Below are 21,747 nucleotides of genomic sequence, written 5' to 3'. Positions count from 1 at the left end.
AACTGGTCCCCTGTCCCAAGCTCATAGCATCTCCTGTAGAGTTTTCTTTGGCTCCGAGAAGCAGAGGCCTCCCCTGAGCCCTGGCCCCCCTCTACCGCAAAGCAACTGGCTTCCATTATCCCTGACAGCTCCAGAGCAACAGCCCAGCCCCCGGCCCCGGCCTGGCTCGGTGCCGTTCCCTTTTATGGTTAAGTTGAGAGAAAGCATGGAGTGAGGGGGGAGAAAGTTCTGGCTGGGCAGAGGCTTGGAGAGTTCCAGGGTGCCTCTCCCCTCGCCAGAGACCCTCGGGTACCCGCAGCCACCGCTCTTCGTTCTCTTCGGCGACCTAATCTGTTCTGAACCCAGGACCCCTCTTGCTTGTCCCAGCCCTTCCTCCCCTTCTCCATTTCTCCCCTTCTCCCTCCCTCACATCCGGGGGGTGATTTCCCACTTGGCCGAAGTCCCACGGTTTGGGTTTTGATTCCGGGAGGGTCCGCCCTATTTCCGACACCCAGCTCCGGGGGTAGGGTGGAGGGAGGGAGCCCGGCTAAGAGAGACCCTGGTCAGATCACAAAAGGCAGGATGGCTCTACTTGGTTGCATGTGGGTCACAAAGGCTGGCGCCGGAGAAAGGAGCACCCGGCAGCCCCAGCCCTGTCCCCATTCTACAACGCTTCCCACTCCTGTCCCCGCCGCCCGAGCCAGGCAGAGGGCACTGAGGGCAGGGCCCAAAGGAAGCACCTGGTTGGGCCGGGCCGGGAAGCGAAGGGTGGACAGCAGTACCGAGGGCCGGGGCCGGAAGGGGGTTGGAGTATCCCGCCGGCCTCGCCGCTGCACCCTCGCCCCAGCCCACTCCTCGGCCCCGGGGAGGCGGCCACCACGGCTTCGTTAGCCGCTTCCCGAGGCACGCCAGCTGCGGCCAGCTGTGCAGTGCCGGGCCCAGGCGCGCGCCCGCGGCCCCGCCACACCCCCTACGGCTGGACCTCCCACCGCAGCCGCGCCCGTGGCCCCGCCCCAGTCTCGGCCGTAGGGCGCCGCGCGGAGCCAACGAGACGGTGGGGCTAGAGAGGCCGTCCCGACCGCGCCCCCCGCCGGAAGCGGCTGGTTCGGGCCTGTGCTGGCGCTACGAAGTTCCGGTCCAGGTCTCCTACCTCGGGCTTGTTCGCTGGCGGCGTCGGAGCCGAGCCGGACTGGTCAGGTGAGAGGTACGCAGGCGCCGTCCCACGGGCCAGTCCCGCCGTGGCCGTAGCCGTGGCCGTGGCCGGCCCGTGGGGCAAGGACGGGTCCTTGCGAGGGCGAGGAGTGCGCCAGCCCGCGCGGCTCAGCCCCTCTCTCCTCCGCAGGATGATCACGGACGTGCAGCTCGCCATCTTCGCCAACATGCTGGGCGTGTCGCTCTTCTTGCTTGTTGTTCTCTATCACTACGTGGCCGTCAACAATCCCAAGAAGCAGGAATGAAAGTGGCGCTTTCTCCGCCCCAGGTAACGGCCCGGGGCTGTAGCGCCCAGCCCCCAGAGCTGAGTGGCGAGGCCGCGCCAGGGGTAGCAGGGTTCGAAACTTCCAATCAGAAAGTGTCGGGCCAAGCCTGATACAGTCCAGAACTGGTCCCCTTTATCTGCACAGAGAGCGCGCTGTCCCCTCCCCGTAAACTGTTCCCTGCTAGAATGGGAGTGGGTTTCCTAACCCTAACAGTCCCCATCTTGTCCTAAATAGGTAGATGCCCAAGTTGGGAGTATAGTTGTAAGGAGGCACTGACACCGGTAGGAACGAAGGTACCGAGGGTACCATCCAAGTATAAGGATTTGGGCTCTTAAATAGCTCCCACTTTCCCCAGGTTGTTTAGAACTTATTTGGGCAGAATGTTTTTGGTGAGGGGGTGACAGATGTAGAATTCTGTTTCCATGTTCTGAGGCCAGGGGTTGGCTGCGGACCCAAGCTATAGAGAAGGAAGAGGGGGGCTTTGGAGCCAGCCTTAAGTGTGGGTCACAAGTATAAAGGGAATATGGATAGACGTTACTTCCTGAAGGATTCCCCGGGGGAAAGCTGCAGCATTTTCCTTACCTCAGGTCTTTCCCCCTCTTTTCTAGGGTTCCAGGACATAGTCTGAGGCAAGATGGAGGGTATGAGGGGCCTTCACACTTCACTTCATCCCTTCTACCCATCACAACATACAAAGCAACTACACCTGGATTTTTCCAAACAACTTTTATTTCCTCAAAGTCTTCCTTAATCCTATGGAACAAGAAGCTGCCACTGAATAGGGCCCAGCATAGGGGCTTGCTTTTCTACTCCCTCCCCCCAATATAAAAATATAGATTTTTTTTTGTGGTCCCCAAATCTTGTGCTGTGGAGGGAAGGAAGGGGTCGCAGGTCCCTGTTTTGTTCTGTCTCAAGGTGCTGCTCTTTAATGCTTTGGACAGCGTGGCTGGCATTCCAAGGACTTAACGGCTGTCACATGGAATCAGCGGCCTGGAGGGGAACTAGCATATTTCCCACGTGTTACCCCATCTTGGGACTATATCTTGGGCTTCAACATAAAGGCATTATCAGACCCGGGGAGAAATAGTGAGTGGGGGAGATTTAGGGACAAAACAAACCTCAGGTTGGCCCAAGGGACCCCCGCTGTAACAATTCCAGGATGGGGAGTCAGACAGACTACAGGATATAGGAGAAAAGGCAGGGGCAGAGCGGGGCCGTGGGGGCCTGGCCTGAGGCAGCCTGCAACAGAGAAGAGAGAGGAATCAGGGCTATGAAAACTCTGCTTCTCTACTATTCTGCTAACCAGGGGCTGGAAAGTGAAACAAGTGGATCCAGATGAAGATGGGTAAGGATGGGCAAGTTGGTTACTGCAGTGGTCTCTTGCTGGAACCAGCCAGCTCCTAGGCCTTAGGCCCTAACTAAAAGTTGTTTTCTTTTCCTTTGGATTGAAGACTGTGGCCATGGTGGGGGAAAAGAAAATCAGGGACTAGATTCTTAATGAAAGTACATTTAGTCTTAGTGCTCAAAAGGAGTAGGGAAGGCAGAAAATTATTCTGAATGACAGAAATGGGAATGAGGGGACAGAAGTGAGGGGTGGGGTGAGGGACTGGACCCAAGTGCTCACCCTGGTTTAGCAGAGCAGGGTCCCGGCTACAGCTCACTGCTCTCCCTGGTCCGGGGGGTAGGGGATGTGGGGCCTGAAGAGCCTTTCATCCCTCTGCGAGTCGGCGGTGAGCCCCGGCCCAACCTGGGCCTAGCCTGTGTGGACAGGGTTTGTGCTAAGAGGCTGGATTCTTCCATGAGTTTTTTGCTTTTAGTTTGCTTCTAGAGTTTCCATGCATTAGAGTGTTGTAGTATAGGGATCAGTAGAGGTACTGGGACATTGAATTCTAGCTGAGAGGGTGAGGCACTATAATAGCCAGAGAAGTCCTGGATTCAGTCCATGACTGTGCACTCCAAGTCTATAACTAGGGGTGGCAAACAGATCCAGCATTTAACCGCCATGGCTACACCATGACTAAGGTCTGGGTGAGTAGAGAAACACTGTGTAGAAAGATAGTGAGGGTTGGTAGACCTCTCTCAGAGCCCTCTATGCCTCAGCCCCTGCCAGAGCAGTGTACGCTTCACCCATCCGGTCAGCTTCTGCCTATACTCAACTTTACCTAGCATGGGGATCTGGACTGAATCGGAGTTGGTGGCAGGGCTGTTCCTAGCAGCAGCAACCAAATGTGTTACCTGGGGAATCCGGGACCCCTCCTGGCGGAAACTCTCCTCGGGCAGGTCTGGGCAGAAAGAGAGGAGAAGCTAAGGGCAGGGGCAGGGAAAGCCAAAGCTAGCAGGCTGAAGTTGGGGTATATCTGGCAGGGACAGGTTGAAAGCAAGCAAATGACCTGGCTGTTGGGGATGGTGGAGGGCAGGAGGGGGACTGGATAGACAGGCACTCAGGCACCAGAGAAGCTCTCTGATGTGGCCAAGCGTAGAGGCAGTAAAGCAGTGCTGAGCATTTTCCCTCCCACTACCCAGAGGAACAGTGCCTTGCTGGGTTCTGCCAGAGTAGTTGTGCTGAAGACCCAAAAATATTACCTGCAATCGAGTCTTGATGTAGGGCATCCGAGCTCCAGTCCCTAGCAGACCTTTCTCGATTACCATGACAGCCTCTGGTTTGTCCCCGGAGAACAAGAGTGAGCAGCCGCTCCCTAGGGAACAGAGGAAACTGATCAGGGTAGGAGTCACAGAGAAGAGGAGGTAACTTCCAAAGGATCAGGGTTTCTCAACCTTGGCACATTGACATTTTGGGTGGAATAATTCTTTATCGTGGGGAGTACTCTTGTGCATTGTAGGATGTTTAGTAGCATTCTTAGCCTCTAAACAATATATGCTGTTTCCTCATCTCCCCCCTCAGTGTAATAACCAAAAATGTCTCCAGATGTTGCCTGGGCAGCAAACTCACCCCTGGTTGAGGCTCTAGTCTGGTCCAAGGGGTGGAGCAGCAACTCCAGGCTAGAATCGGAATGCACCCAAGCTTAAATCCTGTGTCAATTTATAGGCTGCAGGGCCTACCCCAATAATATGTTTAGCATTTGAGGATCAAGTCAGCTCTACCCAGGACTGGGGGGTTCAGTGCTACCCACTGAGGAGAGTAAACAGGTTGGGAGTAGGGGTCTTTGAGTGAGGTAGAACATGTTGGACTACAATCTTAAAATCATTCCCATCCATTTCTTTATATAGCTGGGTCTGTAATTTAAAGGAGAAGAGATGGCTTAAGTTTTGTGTGAATGATACGGCTACACACAACATTTAGCAGTGTTGACAGGAGAAAGACCTGTCATGCTTTTTTCATTCTCCTGTTTTGTCTAATGTTGCCCAGCTCCTGGAGTCAGGGAATTTGCATAAGTAGCACTTTGCAGGTAGACAAAAAGTCCTCAGGTTCCTCAACTGTAAAAATGAGGATTAAATGAGATTAAATGTGTAGAGCAGTGCCTGGCACATAGTAAATGTTCAATAAATGTTAACTATTGTTTTATTACACAAAGACATTAATCAATTCCAGCTTCCTATACAAAGGCACCAGTGTTAGAGGTTTAGGATACCAAGAGGATAACTGATGCCCCTGGTCTCCCAACTAGGCTTAAAGAACCTGGGCTGGCCATGGAGGAGGCTGGCAAACCCAGATTTCAGTGGCAGCGGGTACAGACCTGGTATGTTGAGTGAATCGGGCAGTAGACAGGAGCCCAGCTTGTGTGAGGAGGCTGGGCCAGAACTAGTAGGAGCTGGGGATGGAGCAAGGCTGCCTGCAGGACGATGGGTCAGTGGCTGCTGCCGCCATCTCCTGTCCTGGCTTCGGGGCTCTGAGTGGAAGAGATACAAGCAGATAAAAGGGCAAATAAGTGGGGCACTATGAGGCAGCCTTCACTGACTTGCTGGCTTCCCTGGTCAAAAGATGCCGTTTTTCAAGCTTGTCATCAGACCCGCATCCATCTCCTGAAGTAACTATTAATATAAGATGGGTAGAAAGATCTACTGTTTATTACAGTTATCCATTCTCCACCAGCCTTCATCCTGCCAGTTTGTTGTTGTTGTTGTTTGATAAAAGGTTTCCACTCTGTCACCCAGGCTGAAGAAGTGCACAATGGCACGATTATGGCTCACTGCAGCCTCAACCTCCCAGGCTCAGGTGATCCTCCTACCTAGCCTCCTGAGTAGCTGGCACTATAGGTGCACACCACCATGCTCAGCTAATTTTTGTTTTTTTGTTTTGTTTTTGAGATGGAGTCTTGCTCTGTCGCCCAGGTTGGAGTGCAGTGGTACGATCTTGGCTCACTGCAACCTCCTCCTGGGTTCAAGCGATTCTCCTGCCTCAGCCTCCTGAGTAGCTGGGATTATAGGCTCGTGCCACCATGGCTGGCTAATTTTTGTATTTTTAGTAGAGACGGGGTTTCACCATGTTGGTCAGGCTGGTCTCGAACCCCTGACCTTGTGATCCGCCCGCCTTGGCCTCCCACAGTTCTGGGATTACAGGTGTGAGCCACCACACCCAGCCTAATTTTTGTATTTTTAGTAGAGACGGGGTTTTGCCATGTTGCCCAGGCTGGTCTTGAACTCTTAGGCTCAAGAGATCCACCCACCTTGGCCTCCCAAAGTATTGGGATTACAGGTATGAGCCACCGCACCTGGCCCAGTTCATTCTTTTGGCAAAGAAGTTAGTGAGCTTGGCTAACACAGATTTCCTTGGTTCCCCTCTTACCACTAATTGCTTCTCTTCCAGCTGTTCTTCCTGCCCCTTAAATGTCAAGTCTTCCCCCATCATTCTGTCCTTGAGCCTCTCTTGCTCTACTTACTGTTAAACTCCCAAGTTAGTCTCTAGCCCTTTTCTCCTGAAATCCAGCTCTAATTGTCCACTGGAAATTTCTTCCTAAGAAAGTCCCCTTGACGGCCGGGCACGGTGGCTCAAGCCTGTAATCCCAGCACTTTGGGAGGCCGAGACGGGCGGATCACGAGGTCAGCAGATCGAGACCATCCTGGCTAACTCTGTGAAACCCCGTCTCTACTAAAAAAAATACAAAAAACTAGCCGGGTGAGGTGGCGGGCGCCTGTAGTCCCAGCTACTCGGGAGGCTGAGGCAGGAGAATGGCGTAAACCCGGGAGGCGGAGCTTGCAGTGAGCTGAGGTCCGGCCACTGCACTCCAGCCTGGGCGACAGAGCGAGACTCTGTCTCAAAAAAAAAAAAAAAAAAAGAAAGTCCCCTTGACAAAACAAAACTCATTCTCTCCCTTTCTTTCATTCTCCCTGTCTTCATGCAAAACCCAACAGCTAGAAACTTGTTTCATCTTCCTACTCCTCAGATTTGCATTTGTGTAATCAAATCCTACAATTCTATCTCTGCATTCACCTGACTTCTCTTTTCTTTTGGAGACAGGGTCTCACTCCGTCACCTAGGCTGTAGTGCAGTAGCATGAACATTGCTCACTGCAAACTTGACCACCTACATCCCAAGTAGCTGGGACAACAGGCGCATGCCACCAAGCCCAGCTAATTTTTAAATTTTTTGTGGAGATGGAGTCTCACCATGTTACCCAGGCTGGTCTGGAACTCTTGGGCTCAAGCGATCCTCCTCCCTCAGTTCCCAAAGTGCTGGGATTACAGGTGTGAGGCATTGCACTGGGCTTGAAGCTCTTCTAAAGGATGAAGTCTAAACTTTTGAATACTACACATTCAAAGCCTTGCCCACTGTAGTTCCAGTGTACACATCCTTAGTAGGATGCTGATTTGATTCTTCATACCCTCTGCTATAGACCCTATGGCTATTAGTTGGGTGTGGTTCCTCTGGAACTGTTAACTTTTCTAATGAAATCGTGACCATCTTTCATGTACCATCTCAAATGTTACCTCTCTGAAGCTTACTTGACCATTACAGGCAGCATTAATTGTTCTCTCCTCATTATCTTCATTCTTTGTTTGTGTGGCTAGTAGTTTATGGTTTCTGTTTAATTAAGTTAGTATGTGTAAAGTACTTACAGGCACAGAGGACTCAAGAAATAGAAGCTAGTATTTTTTCTAACTGGAACTTGAGTTTCTTGGGAGTAGGGACTTTGTTGCCTCTAACACTATATATCACAGTGCCTGTAAAATACTGCCTGAAAAACCAGAGACCTTTATCAATGTTTTGTTTACCTGAACAGCAGACACCCACTATATACCATGAGCTGGATCAATCATCTTTGGGAGTCTAAAGCATACAGTTATATCCTTTGGGGCAGCTGTCTCTGGTCCACTCATGTCTAGAGAGTTAAACTACTACAAGTTCTGAATGGTGGGGCCAAGCGGGGGCAGATGGTAAATGGATGGGGTGGGGAGGCTTGCAGCTTTGGCATGTCCTTCCTCATCACAGAGGAACAGCAGGTGCCAAATGCTCTCAAACCGATGGACTATTAACTTTTCATAGAACTGAATTCACCAGAGGTGCCAGCATGCCAACTGACTGTTAATAAACGTGTTGGATATGAAAATCCTGCAACTTAAGAAGTGACAGTAACTTCATCTTCCCAGCCACACTGGGAATTAGCAGGCAGTGACAAGAATACTTTTGAAAGGTCCAAGCCAGGTCAGGCATGGTGGCTCACACCTGCAATCCCAGCACTTTGGGAGGCCGAGGCAGGCGGATCACCTGACGTCGGGAGTTCAAGACCTGCCTCACCAATGTGGAGAAACCCCGTTTCTACTAAAAATACAAAAAATTAGCCAGGCGTGGTGGTGGGCACCTGTAATCCCAGCTACTCCAGAGGCTGAAGCAGGAGAATCACCTGAACTCGGGAGGCGGAGATTGCAGTCAGCTGAGATGGGCCACTGCACTCTAGCCTGGGAGACAGAGTGAGACTGTGTCTCAAAAAAAAAAAAAGATTCCAAAACAAAATGGTAAAAAAAAAAAGTCTGAATGGAAAAAAAACCTACTTGTATGAATAAAGAAGAAAGGGAGAGATCTCAGGATGGAAGCTACTATGAGGAGATATGCTGGGTACCAATTATAGGTTAAGACGGTGGTGAAGAGTCAAAAACGCCAGGCACAGTTGCTCATGTGCCTTGGGAGGCTGAGGCGGGTGGATCACTTGAGTCTGGGAGCTTGAGATTGGCCTGGGCAACTTGGCGAAGCCCCGTCTCTACTTAAAAAAAAAAAAAAAAAATTAGGTGTGGTGGTGTGCACCTGTAGGCCCAGCTACTAGGGAGGCTGAGGCTGAGGCTGGAGGATCACTTGAGCCAGGGATACAAAGGTTGGAGTGAGCTGTGATCACGCCACTGCACTCCAGCCTGGGTGACTGAGTGAGACTGTCTCAAAAAAAGAATCAGAAACAACCAGATGTTAGGGGGCTAGTGAGAGTTGGCACAGGTTGCCAATAGGATAACAGAAATCGAGACTTGTGTGGCCATAGTCAAATAACCTAAAACATTAGCTACCACCAATGACAGAGATAGTCTAGGGCCCAAATCCAAGTAATTCTGTGATTAAAATGGATGTCAGGATGATGTCCACTTGACAGTGTACAGTAGGCAGCAATCATGAACTTGATAGAGGAAATAGTTTAGGTAATTTGAGAAACATCTACACACAGAGGCATGTTGAAACCATATTAAGGGACAAACCTTCACCCTACCCCAGGAAAGGGTAAAAGCAAGCGAGAAAGAAAGAGCAAGAGTGCAAGAGTGACGTCATCAGCTCTGCTTCCAGGGGTTATGAAATGGTATCTTATGGTAACCAGCCAGATGTTCCATTTTGGGGGTGGTAGGATAGTACTGGGCAAAGGTCTGAGAGGTCTGAGGAGAGACTGACCTCCCCTTGAATTAGTTAGAATGGGTGTTCTAAGGTCTCACCATTTACAGCAGCAGTTATTTGACTTGTGCCAAGACCCTGTGTGTCATCCTCCCTGAACATCTTTGGAACTGTCCTTTCATGTAGCACTCCAGATCTCAGTGAATCCCTGGGACAATCACAGACCTGATTTATGTCCTCTGAGGGGTAGAAAGGTGAGACAAGCATTCATTTGGTTCCCAACTTCTTGCTTTTTATTCATTCAACAAATACTTGCTGATCGCTAAGTGCCAGGCACAGGACTAGGTGCTAAGGGCATAAGTTCATGTGTTAGGAGACACTTCCTGAAGCTTTTGTTCGCAGTGGGAAAAGTAGCCTTAAAGCCCTCTTAATTCCTCTGTCTTCTACCACTGAATCCTGCCACTTCTCTTTCTAATACTTATCTCTCCTTTCCAGACGCTGGTACTGGCTCTGGTCATCTCACCTCCCGTTTCCTGTCCAATATGTACAGTTCATAGACAGTGTCTTACACAGTCTCAGGTTTATTCCCATTCATAGACACACACTTGTTGCCATTGTCTCAGTTAAGCTCATAATCCTTGTTCTCAAGACATTTCAGCTAATTCTCTCTTCACCTAATCTCCTTGGTGATGGGCTTGGCCTTTTGCATATCCACCTAGGTATACATGCTTTTTGTCCTCTCCACCCACCAGCTCTGTTCCTGCTCCTGGCTGTCATTTCTCACTTTGGGAATGTTTATGTCAAACTATTGGCTACCTATTTTTCAAATTATTTCTTAACTGAACATTATTTGGTTAATTACTCTTGTGTTTATCTACCACAGTAGTTCCCCAGACCCCCAGGATGTTTACAGTGTGTGTGCGCTCTCATGTTGTATTTACTGTCCTGTTTCCCCTATTAAGTTTCAAGTCAATCAACCAGGAATTACTTGGTACTGACTGTGCATATTTTCTATTGGTAGGGGAAGTAACAGAGAAATAGAATACATGTCCTTCGCCTCAAGGAGCTCAATGCAATGTTGTGCATTGGAAGTGGGGCAGGGAGGATGTCAATAAAATAGTGATTAAAACGTGCCTAGCCAGGCGCAGTGGCTCACGTCTGTAATCCCAGCACTTTGGGAGGCCGAGGCGGGTGGATCACCAGCCTGACCAACATGGAGAAACCCTGTCTCTACTAAAAATACAAAAAAAATTAGCCGGGCATCAAGGCGCATCCCTGTAATCCCAGCTACTCAGGAGGCTGAGGCAAGAGAATCACTTGAACCTGGGAGGCGGAGGTTGTGGTGAGCCGAGATCGCGCCATTGCACTCCAGCCTGTGTAACAAGAGCGAAACTCCATCTCAAAAAAAAGCCTAGAGGGCACAGTGGTTCATGCCTGTAGTCCCAGCACTTTGGGAGGCTGAGGCGGTGGATTGCCTGAGGTCAGGCGTTCGAGACCAGCCTGGCGAACATGGTGAACCCCATCTCTACTAAAAATACAAAAAATTAGTTGGGCGTGGTGGTGGGTACCTGTAATCCCAGCTACTTGGGAGGCTGAGGCAGGAGAATCGCTTGAACCCAGGAGGCAGAGGTTGCAGTGAGCTGAGATTGCACCACTGTACTCCAACCTGGGTAACAGAGCGAAAGTGTCTCAAATAAAAAAAAAAAAGAGGGGCCTAGAATATTCCAGTGACAACCTAGAAAAGGCTCTTTACTATTTCCCTTTGTAGTGAGGAAAGAAGAACTTAGGATGCTGATGAAGGAATTCCCAGGAACTATGAGTTAAGAGCTAAAAGAGGCTGACCAAAAAAGAAAGAGGTTGGCTGCAGTGGCTCATGCCTGTAATCCTAGCACTTTGGAAGGCTGAGGTTGGTGGATCACCTGAGGTAAAGAGTTCAGGACCAACCTGGCCAACATGGCGAAACCCCATCTCTACCAAAAATACAAAAATTAGCTGGGCGTGGTGGCGGGTGCCTGTAATCCCAGCTACTCAGGAGGCTGAGGCAGGAGAATCGCTTGAACCCAGTGGGTGGAAGGTTGCAGTGAGCTGAGATTGTACCACTTCACTCCAACCTTTGTGAAAAGGCGAAACTCTGTCTCAAAAAAAGAAAGGAAATAGAAGAAGAACTTTATGTAGATTTACCATGGGAAACTAGGCATACTGGAGTATGAGAAGATACAAGTTGGAATAGCTGTGCAATCTTGGAGAAACCATTCTTAAATAGCCTCAGTTTCCTTGTTGGAAAAATGGAAACACCATCCATCCCATAGGGTCCTTGTGAGGATTAAATGAAATTTATATATGTGGTATTATCTTGTTCACTGTTAAATGCTATGTAAATATAAGGCATTATTATTACTTTATTTTTCAAACACAGTGCACAAGTGTCCTTTCCTGATGAAGATAGACTCTCAAACAATGGGGCTTGGAATACAAGCAGATAATCAAGTTGCCTGTCAGGGATAGAATATCTCAATGGTCACAGCTGGTAAGGACCATCACCCTCTCCTCCATGGCTTCTCTCACTAGCAGTCAGATTTACACAGCCACTGACACAGCACATGTCTGGTCTGTACCAATAGCTAGGGTGCAAGCTGGGAAAAGCTAACAAGGATGAATATGCTGCAAGACTTAGCCCCAGCTGACAAGCCTGCATACTCTGGGCAAGATTTCTGTAGTGCAGAGGCCAGTACAATATTGATTTGTGGTTTCCAGAAGTGGCACTACAACAGTCTCTTCCCCTTTGCAATCCAGGTTACTCCCGTTAATTTCCTCTTTTTCCCTAAAGGCCCATCTGTTCTGGTATATAATTTTGACCCAGAATCTTATCAGGCAGGGTTTCATTAGGCAAAACCCGGGGGGTACTAATGGACAGTTAAGTAGCTGTGCTCACTGCTGGAAAGAGCTAGACTGCTGCATTTTATACCTAGAAAAGAAATTGTCTGCAGTTGTTCCATTTTTCTTTGGAAGAGTTAGAATCCTTCTGATATCACTTTCTTTTCTTTATTTGAGGCAGAGTCTTGCTCTGTTGCCCAGGCTGGAGTGCAGTGGTACGATCTTGGCTCACTGCAACCTCCGCCTCCTGGGTTCAAACGATTCTTCTGCCTCAGTTACCTGAGTAACTGGGATTACAGGTGTGCACCACCATGCCTGGCTAATTTTTGTATTTTTAATAGAGACGGGGTTTCGCCATGTTGGCCAGGCTGTTCTTGAACTCCTGGCCTCAAGTGATCTGACTGCCTCACCCTTCCATAGTGCTGGGATTACAAGCATGAGCCGCCACTGTGCCCGGCCTGATACCACTTTCTTAGTGAGCTCTGAAGCCAGGAACAATTTTAGCCCATAAAGACCACAGATAAGATTCCCCATCATTCTGTAGTGCTGCAATTTGGATTCTCAGGACATTCCCTTAACTGCCCCCATGAAGACAGACTGACATTATCCTTGACATGGAGGTTCCATGTCCTGTTTGGCACTGCTTCAGCTAGTGTTTCATCCTTGGAAACTTCCCTGGCTCCTAGCATGCACTAAAGCCCAGATACCCAGACTTCCCCCTCTGGCCACACACAATACCACTCTGGAATCATGCCGCAGGGAACACCAAGGTCGTAGGAGAGGCCACAGGTTCTGCTACAAACTAATTTTATTGATTCACCCCTTGGTCCTGGGCCAAGAGTATATCTTCAAGCTCTTACTTCCCCCAGCAGTGCCCCAGACAACCAAACACATGTTGCAGGGGCTCCCAGACTGGCTTACCTCTGACGGGGCCCAGCACCCGGTGGGTGACCTTTTGGGTACTAGAGCCCAGGCCTGGCAGCCCTGCAGGCCGACTGCCATGAAAAGGAAAGCTGGGGGAATTCTTCATCTGTGGAGAATTTTGTTGGCTGCTGCTGCTACCACCAGCACTTGTGCCAGTGCTAAAACTTCGTGCCCGGCTCAAGGTGTTTTCGGAGCAGGAAACAGGCAACCCACTGCAAAGAAGCAGATGCCAGTTAAACCTGGGCCAGGAAGGTTGTGTCCTAAGGCTTTCCCTAGGATCTGCTGCTCAGTAAAGCTTCAACTCTGGGGTAAAAAGGTACAGGGACCCATTCCAAGGGAGAAGTGGGGAATTCATGTCTGTGGATGAAGTATCTAGGGAATACCAGCTAATCTCAAAATGTCATAACAGCCATCCCTGAGCAGCTTTATCTCCCAATGAATTTTCCCCCTACTGCCTTGGCACTGACCCTTGAACTCCCTTCAGTCAGTCATTCACAACCGTTGGAAGCTGAGGCCTGCCCCACTGCAATTATATTTGATTCTGTGCAGGGCTCTGCAGCAGTGAATCCCTAGCCTGATACTCTTAGAGGTATGTAGCTCAGAGTAAAAGGGAAAAGGATCCCATTCTCAAAAAATAAACTAATCTTACTAATTTTAATTTACCCTGAAAATATTTGCCATTTGGCACTTTAAGGAGGATGGAAAAGGAATATAAATATAAATCCCTTGGAACTCCTAGCTCTAGAGCCCTGTCCCACTGTCCTACCCTTTCCCCCTCCTATTTTGCTGGCCTTACTTGTGACTTTTGGGTGGAGTTCGAGGGCCCCTCTTCTTGCCGACACCCACATTCAGAGTGCTGCTTAGGCCTCGGCTGTTGCGTACATGTTTCAGCATCCAGGCCCGTAGATTAGTAAGGCTGCTGTGCTCTGACAGTACAATTCGGGGCCATGGATTACATTCCGCCATGTCCAGAGCTGCGATGGCCATAGCTCGTCCCACCTGTGGGGTAGTCCAGTTTGGCTCAGCATGCTGGTCCTCCCATCCAAGCTGCTACCTTGGGGTGGGTACACAGCACAGTGGAAGGGAAGGGGGGGCCAGACCTATACTTTGCTCATTGGATGCCCTAACCTTTGTGCCCAGGCTGTTTATTGCAAATGGATTTGGAGCTGTTCCCTAAACTACCACCAATTTGGGGGCCCTCTTCCATTATGAGGGGCAGGGTGTGTCCTTTCTGGCTGGCACCATGAAGGAATTCTCCTAGCAGGAAAGGGGTTTGAATCCCTTCTGTAACCTGCAGCTCTTTCTGCTCTATTTTTTTTTTTTTTTTTTGAGACGGATTCTTGCTCTGTCGCCCAGACTGTAGTACAGTGGCGTGCAATCTCAGCTCACTGCAATCTCTGCCTTCCGGGTTCGAGTGATTCTCCTGCCTCAGCCTCCTGAGCAGCTGGGACTATAGGCATGTGCCACCATGCCCAGTTAATTTTTGTATTTTTAGTAGAGATGGGGTTTCACCATATTGGCTAGGCTGGTCTTGAACTCCTGACCTCAGGTGATCTGCCTGCCTCAGCCTCCCAAAGTGGTGAGATTACAGGCATGAGCCACCGCACCCGGCCAGTTCTATTAGGATAATGGGAGTCATCAAGACCACTGCAGTCAGGGTGCTTTTGAGCCCAGGAATTAATAAACCCAATAGAATGAGAAAGACAAGCCCAGAGGCAAAGAATCTGACTCAGAGGTGCTAGGGGATTCTCTGTGATGTGGGGTCAGATACAGTGCCTGTTCATCCTTTCAATACTATTATAGTCATAGTTATGTTCCTGTTAACTGAGGAAAATAACCATAGTGGTGAGAGGGCCATAGTGATGAATATCTCTTGAAAGGACCTTAGAGTCAGGCATTAGGAGCGAAGGCCTTTCCAGGCTATAAGGTTTCTCCCTTTTCCCACTTACACCATGTATTCATACCTGCTCAAATAGTTCCACAGTGTATCTGTAGGGGAAAGCCGGCGGGGGAGGGGGGCTGGCACGCCCATTGTCATGGCAGGCAGCAGGGATGCTGTTTACTGAGCGTCCAGTGTTGTAGTTGCATTCAAGTGTGTAGCTAAGACATAAAGACCTTTATCAATGTCCCGCCTGAACAGATATCAGGACAGAACCACAGAGAACAGCTTATGTGATCTAAGGAGGCAATCACTTGGAAAAAAGTGAACACAAATGAAAGTGCTAATAATCCACAGCAACTAGCAGCTGACCCTGGTACTGTACCATATACCCAGGGAGTCCCCCAAAAATAGAATCCTAAAGACAATAATGCTAATTGTGAGGTTCTCTTTTAAGAAGACTCAGGTGGTCCCCTCCCTCTCAAACACCCTGAACCGGGTGTTGTTTTCTTTTTTTTTTTTATTTTTTTATTTTTTTTTGTTTTTGAGACGGAGTCTCGCTCTGTCGCCCGGGCTGGAGTGCAGTGGCCGGATCTCAGCTCACTGCAAGCTCCGCCTCCCGGGTTTACGCCATTCTCCTGCCTCAGCCTCCCGAGTAGCTGGGACTACAGGTGCCCGCCACCTCGCCCGGCTCGTTTTTTTGTATTTTTTAGTAGAGACGGGGTTTCACTCTTAGCCAGGATGGTCTCGATCTGCTGACCTCGTGATCCGCCCGTCTTGGCCTCCCAAAGTGCTGGGATTACAGGCTTGAGCCACCGCGCCCGGCCTCTTTTTTTTTTTTTTTTTTTTTTTTTTTTTTTGAGACAGAGTTTCGCTCTTGTTACCCAGGCTGGAGTGCAATGGCGCGATCTCGGCTCGCCACAACCTCTGCCTCCTAGGTTCAAGCGATTCTCCTGCCTCAACCTCCTGAGTAGCTGGGATTACAGGCATGCGCCACCACACCAGGCTAAGGTGTTTTCTTTAGGGAAGCTATTTCATCAACTATATCTCAGCTTCCACCCAACCTGTGGATTATCCCTGAGGCTTTGTAGATTGCAACACGGCCGCTTCCCTCTTTAGACTGGCCATCTCTACGGTCTCGGGCATACATATTCTTCTCTGAGAAATTGCAGCCCTGGAAGTCGAAGTGGGCTGAGTTCAAGGAGATGAGCTTTGGATACAGCATGTTTTCCACCTGTTTGGGGAAGAAAAATCAACTCAGAAGGAAAGACAGAAGGGACAAGGGGCAAGGAAGAGATGGCAAGTATGTGACCATGTGACTTAATACACAGCAGATACCATCACAACCATTAACAGTAATCAGTGCTGCTTGAATTCTCAGTTTGACATTACTTCTTGGTGATGGGAAGCAATTCTTTTTTTTTAAAGCTTTTAGCTTCTTCCCTCCAACCATGCAAAATTTTCCTTCTCTGGATTCCTAGACTCTAGTGAAGACTATAATGCAGTTAGCTTGACCCTTAAAAAAAGGTCATGATGTAAAAATTGAGACGTAAGCTCTCTGTGCCATCTCTTCTTGGCCCTTCAAAGCTTTTTCAGAGGTAGTCGACACAGGCCTTCCTGCCAGAAGGCTACCTAAGGCTATCTTCCCTCTGTTCATGGCCCAACCCCATCTCCTAACCTGCAACATTTCGCACACTCACATGACATTCTTAGGACTCCCACCTGGGTGCTCTCATCACTAAAGCTGTTTCCGTACATGAAGCAGCCCCTTTTGGAAGCATGTCCATGCAGGTCCACATAGTAAGCAACGCCACTCTCTTTGGGGGGGATGGTGTCAGGGGCTAGCTCTTCAAGCGCTGCAGACTGTTGTGGCATAATCCACACACTGTTGAGCTTCTGTTCTGCTGGCTCTGTTTGTTTCCAGGCTTCAGCATTATCCATGTCAGCTGAGTGCCCACACTGAGCTTCATTTTGGAGATTGTTGGCTTTCTCCAGGTCAGAAACAGGAGCATCAGGAGGGAGACAGGAACTGGGCTGGTGCTCAGAGGAACTCTGGGAGTTCAGACGAGAGTGCACATGGTGGTAGAGAAGCACAGCTTTGGCCCCATAGATGGCCGGGTGCAGGACGGCATCAGGCTTCAGGTACTGACGGTTCAGATTCACTCCACGTGAGTCTGTGCTGTAGGAAAACAAGGACTGAAGCAGGTTCTAGAGGACTGGGCCAGTTGAAGGAGACACTAGTGTAGATGAGAAGGAGACCACAGGAGACTGACTTATCAAATGTGAGACTGAAGCTGCGTTAGGAAAGAAAGAATTGAAGACAGGGCCTCTCTTTGATCTGCTGTCACCCTTACCCCATAGAACCCTAAGGAGCTTCCTCAGGGTAGCTGCCTCCACCCAGATGGGCCTGCAGTCATCCTAGTTTGGTTCCTTTCTGGGAGTGCCACTAGATATGATCTCATGCTTTCTCAGGAGGATGAGATGGGCTTGCCTTTATTAGGGTGCAAGAGAACTGGGAACACAGGAGAAGCCAGAAGGCTGACAGAATTTCACTGAGATGCAGGGCATGAGGGGGAATGGGAACAGTCCAGACAGGCTGGGGAAGCCACTTACCGGTAGTGTCCCCGAACCACACCATCAGGGTTCAACATGGGAATCAGCTTAAAGACGAAGAGGCGACGTAGGGTTTGGGCCCGGGGATCATCAGGTCGGAGGATGAAGTCCAGAAAGCCATTGAAGACAAAGCTAGATGGAGTCTCCCCTGGGTGTACTCTACTGCTTAAGAAGAATATCTGAGGTAGAGAGGAGAGCAGACATTAAGTCAGTTACACTATGGTTCTACTTTGACAGTATATGGGGGTTGTCATGGATGAGGCAGGAATAGCTGCTGGATTTCCAGTTGGCTGAGTCTGCAAGTGGAGCAGGGGCCATCACCCTTGCCACAAGCTGCCGGCAGAGGCCGTGTCCAAGATGCCTAGAGATAACATAGTCTTTAGCCATCAACAGTACCTGATGCTAGCCAGAGGCCAAAGAACTGCCTTTATGCTATTTCCACTCACTCTCTTGCCTGCGAAACGGAATGGTCGAGGGGTGCTGGTATCAGGAAATAGCTGCTCTAGACGGGGCTCTCGATCTTCTCGAAGGCCATGGCAGGAAGTGATCGTCAGCAGATCTACACGAAGTCCATCCAGAGAATAGCAAAGGAGCTCCCGATGGTAATAGATGGTATCCAGGGGGCTACATGGAAAAAATAATTAAGCCGGGAGAAGTCCCTAAAGTCCTAGTAAGAGGTAGGCCTTGTCACCAGCCCAGGATTGGCAAAATCTGGTCCTTCACCTAACCTTTGGGGCCTTATAGTCCCTCACAATGTTAAATGAGGCTAAGGATTTGAGTGGGCTTACACTGCCAGAATGAATAGTACAGGACAGGGTGAGCTTGTTTTTCCCCAGTTTGTGTCTTCCTAGAATACTTTATGTAGTTGGAGTTGTTCTCCGTGGGGGCAGATAAAAAAGGTGTACTGAGTCACATAGTGCTGGCTAAACTCTGGATAATTGATGGGAGTTGGGCTTCTAAGAGGTCTGAACTGGGCAGGTGAAAGAGTGGAGGGCAGGTGTTGATATGCTGAGATCAGGGTCATACAGAAACATAGTTTTCAAAGGTACCCAAAGTCCTGTCTGTACATTCTGTACAGAAAAAAGACTGACGAAAGTTTGGTTCAGAGCTCTAAGGGCAAATTCCAGATGTAGTGCAGGTGCTGTCTGATCCAGGACTGTGTGGCAGGAGTAAGAATGGGGCTGGCACCTGCTATGGGTGGGGTGGTTCTCCGGAAAGCGCTGGTCTAGCTGGTTTAGCAAATCCTGGCAGTCACTGTAGGAGAAGGGGTAGCAGAAGGCGAAGAAGGTGGTGGCCCCACGGCCCTCCAGGAAACGGTGAACAAAGGATAACACAAACTGTGTCTCTGTCATCTGAGGAGCAGAGGAGGAAGAGGGAGGGGCAACATGCCATTGTCAGAACTGAGCTCCTACTGGGACCACCAGGAACTGACCTCACACCCTTATCACCTTTACCAACTTCCCTCCCTCTGACACTTTCTATATGAAAAGTGGCTCCTTCTAGGCTTCCTGAGGCGGGGGCTCATCTTGGACTCCAGCTAACACTGGAGAAAAAGCTGATACTTAAACCTGTTGTCCCACCTGCCTCATACTGGTATCAAGGACAAAAACGCTTTACTTTCCTCTCTACTTTTAGCACCCAAGTCTTTCTTTCCTCCTCATGGAGAACTTACCTCAAAGGTGGGCCGGTCTCGAATGCGTTCCCAGCGTGGCCGGGTAGGCAGTGTGCGCACAAAGGGGGCCATGCCCTGGGAATACAGCTTGCTCTGCTTGTTCATGTTCATAATGTTGATCTTGATGAGTTTTCCTGGTGTTCCTCCCCGGACGCTGAAGTAGAACCATGACCTGAGGACCAGAGTAAGAGAGAGGTATGTGGAAGGGTTGGAGATAGATCTGTGGGAGAGCTGGAGCCAGCCAAACTGGGACAGGGCTATTTGGCAAGGAGAAAGGAGGGAGGACGGGTCAGAAGAGGACAGGTAGCATGCTGCTATGAACAGGTAAGTCAGAGGGCTAACTGAAGCATGGGTTTGGAACCTTCTTCCACCCTCCATTTCGTTCCATATACCTGTTCCCATTCTCAAATTCCGTTTCAGCACAGTCTGGTCGGGTCCACACATTGAATTCATAGTCAGGGGACGAGGCAATGCCACTGGTCAGGGCTGACGCCCCACCTCCTACCCCTTTCCCATCACTGGACAAAGATTTCACCTTCTCCACGTGGGCTAGATTCCCTGAATCAAAGCGAGAACTGAACAGCAATCCCCCACAGCGCAGCTCCATGGTGGGGCTGGGAAAGCATCCTCTTGCCCCTCTCTGGCCCTGAGAGCTGGGGAAAAACAGGGTTAGGTTAAAGAGGAAAGGGAAGAGTTTTCTGGGTATCTCTGGCTATTCTTAGGGAGTGCCCTATAAAACAAAAGGCTCTCTCCATCTTAGAAAATACGGAAGTGGTCTTCTAGCAAAGGCCAAGAGAGAGCAGCACTTTGTACTTCAACACTAAGGGTTGTAAATGACCTAAAGGGACCACATTTTACTTTAGCTTGGCTGTTCCCAAATAAAACACAGTGGCTTAACTATGTTGAATAACACTAAACTCTCAGCTGCTTTGCAGCCCAAAGATTAGAGAATATAATCAGGGCTGGGCGCGGTGGCTCAAGCCTGTAATCCCAGCACTTTGGGAGGCCGAGACGGGCGGATCACGAGGTCAGGAGATCGAGACCATCCTGGCTAACACAGTAAACCCCGTCTCTACTAAAAAAATACAAAAAAACTAGCCGGGCGAGGTGGCGGGCGCCTGTAGTCCCAGCTACTCGGGAGGCTGAGGCAGGAGAATGGCGTAAACCTGGGAGGCGGAGCTTGCAGTGAGCTGAGATCCGGCCACTGCACTCCAGCCTAGGCGACAGAGCAAGACTCCGTCTCGACAAAAAAAAAAAAAAAAAAAGAATATAATCAGAGAGGTCGGATTTCCCAAACCTAGCCAAGACACACTCACCACCATACATGGCCACCTTTAGAGATGGGCCGTTCTGGATCTCTGGCTCTGCACTCTCCAGCACAGAGCAGAGAGAGGAACGGAGGTTCTCAGTGTAAATGGGTAGTCCTCTCTCCAGCCTCTGTCCTCAAGTACTGAGCGGACATTCTCGTGTTGCTCCCCTGAGCCCGGTAAGGGCTGGTTCTTCCTTTTTTGTTCCTACCTTATTCCTAGTATGGAGGAAAATTATAACAGCGTGGCCTCTGCCAAGCCAAAGGCTACTGGGCTCACCTAGCGACAGGAGCTCCATTCCACCCAGGGCATGGGTATGTTTCCAAACCCTTCCGCCCCGTAAGCACTGCACCCTGCGAAAGCTACCCTAGTAGTTGTGGATGAGTAATGGGTGTTCTGAGCACCCCTAAAAGAGGTGGGCTGCTAGGGTACCACTCGGGGGCAGGAGGCTGGCTTCTCCACCCTCGACTCACGGGGAACCGTTCACACCGAGCGGGCTTGTCCTGGGCAGGGTGGGACTGGGAGGCATGGGAGGGGTCGAGACGGACTCCCGCGGCAGGGGGTTGGGCAGGGAGGGCCTAGGAGTCAGAGGTGAGGCCACGGAGCTGCGCGGGGTCGGCACCGCGGAAGCCAGGGCGGGGGAGGGGGGCGGGAGCGGGGTGGCCTTCGAGGGGCTCGGGCTGAAGGGGCTGAGAGAAGGGGGCGGGGCCGGGGCTGGCGGGGCCGGGGCTGACGAGGCCCGTAGTCCGCGCAGAGCCCCTCACCTCTCTCCGGGCCGGTGATCCCGCTCCCTCTCCCGCTAGCGAGGCCGCACCTCGGGCCCCAGCACCCGGGCCCTCCACCCGGGCCCCCAAAAACACCCGAGCGCCGCGGTGCCGGGACCCCGCTCTGCCAGGAAACAAGAAGTCTCTCGCCTATTGGCCGCGGCTGCAGCTGGCGACCCGCCCAGTAAAGCTCGCTACCATTGGTCAGCTCGCAGGGTTCCTCGCACGTTAGTGGGTACCTGAGCGACTGTCGTTTGGGGACTGGCGGCCAGGCGCGGCCGGAGGGTTCTAGCGGCGACTTTCCGGAAGACGGTTAACGGCCTGCCTGCCAGGAGGCGGGAAAGATAAAGTGGCAGAAACTGGGACTCAACTGTGAAATAAAAACATCGTGTGAAGCACCTTATCGCGTAACAGTCTTGTATGTCTAAAATGAAACACCTTGCCCCTTGCGCTGGGAATCCCTCCATTTTGTGTTCTCTAGTGTGAGGGACGCAA

At 50.4% G+C, this 21,747-nt stretch overlaps 2 protein-coding genes across 8 annotated transcripts; one reads left to right on the top strand and one right to left on the bottom strand.

Annotated features, from left to right (window-relative positions):
• The first annotated feature begins 1,014 nt into the window (after positions 1–1,014).
• On the top strand, positions 1,015–2,315 carry OST4 (oligosaccharyltransferase complex subunit 4, non-catalytic). 2 transcript variants are annotated; one of them, XM_010371259.2, is made up of 3 exons: positions 1,015–1,176; positions 1,322–1,459; positions 2,066–2,312. In XM_010371259.2, the coding sequence occupies exon 2, from the start codon at positions 1,323–1,325 to the stop codon at positions 1,434–1,436; it is 114 nt and encodes a 37-aa protein (XP_010369561.1). In that variant the 5' UTR covers positions 1,015–1,176; position 1,322; the 3' UTR covers positions 1,437–1,459; positions 2,066–2,312. The 2 variants fall into 2 exon arrangements, with proteins under 2 accessions (XP_010369561.1, XP_010369562.1); XM_010371260.2 differs by having other exon boundaries at positions 1,054–1,183; positions 2,066–2,315.
• On the bottom strand, positions 2,165–21,622 carry AGBL5 (ATP/GTP binding protein like 5). 6 transcript variants are annotated; one of them, XM_030920487.1, is made up of 16 exons: positions 21,492–21,622; positions 19,574–19,834; positions 19,182–19,353; positions 18,698–18,861; positions 17,956–18,133; positions 17,510–17,688; positions 16,619–17,075; positions 15,961–16,130; positions 14,982–15,117; positions 13,814–14,016; positions 13,015–13,229; positions 5,153–5,305; positions 4,041–4,153; positions 3,693–3,739; positions 3,082–3,215; positions 2,165–2,696 (listed from the first exon to the last, which is right to left on the bottom strand). In XM_030920487.1, exons 2-15 carry the CDS (start codon positions 19,786–19,788, stop codon positions 3,167–3,169), a joined length of 2,451 nt encoding a protein of 816 aa, XP_030776347.1. In that variant the 5' UTR covers positions 19,789–19,834; positions 21,492–21,622; the 3' UTR covers positions 2,165–2,696; positions 3,082–3,166. The 6 variants fall into 6 exon arrangements, with proteins under 6 accessions (XP_030776347.1, XP_030776346.1, XP_010369560.2 ...); XM_030920486.1 differs by lacking the exon at positions 21,492–21,622 and adding an exon at positions 21,253–21,382 and having other exon boundaries at positions 2,167–2,696; XM_010371258.2 differs by lacking the exons at positions 3,693–3,739; positions 21,492–21,622 and adding an exon at positions 21,253–21,382 and having other exon boundaries at positions 2,167–2,696.
• Positions 21,623–21,747: the final 125 nt, after the last annotated feature.

Source organism: Rhinopithecus roxellana, chromosome 17, assembly GCF_007565055.1.
Source record: "Rhinopithecus roxellana isolate Shanxi Qingling chromosome 17, ASM756505v1, whole genome shotgun sequence".
Taxonomy (NCBI): Eukaryota; Metazoa; Chordata; class Mammalia; order Primates; family Cercopithecidae; genus Rhinopithecus; species Rhinopithecus roxellana.
Note: the sequence above shows the minus strand (reverse complement) of the source record. Positions and strands in the feature narration are given on the sequence as shown.

Coding starts and splice junctions, on each gene's coding strand:
- OST4 (XM_010371260.2), top strand. CDS start 1,323: ATGATCACGGACGTGCAGCTCGCCATCTTCGCCAACATGCTGGGCGTG.
- AGBL5 (XM_030920485.1), bottom strand. CDS start 19,788: ATGGAGCTGCGCTGTGGGGGATTGCTGTTCAGTTCTCGCTTTGATTCA. Junction 18,862..19,181: donor GAGACCGGCCCACCTTTGAG/GTAAGTTCTCCA, acceptor TCTGCTCCTCAG/ATGACAGAGACACAGTTTGT. Junction 18,134..18,697: donor AACCACCCCACCCATAGCAG/GTGCCAGCCCCA, acceptor TTTTCCATGTAG/CCCCCTGGATACCATCTATT.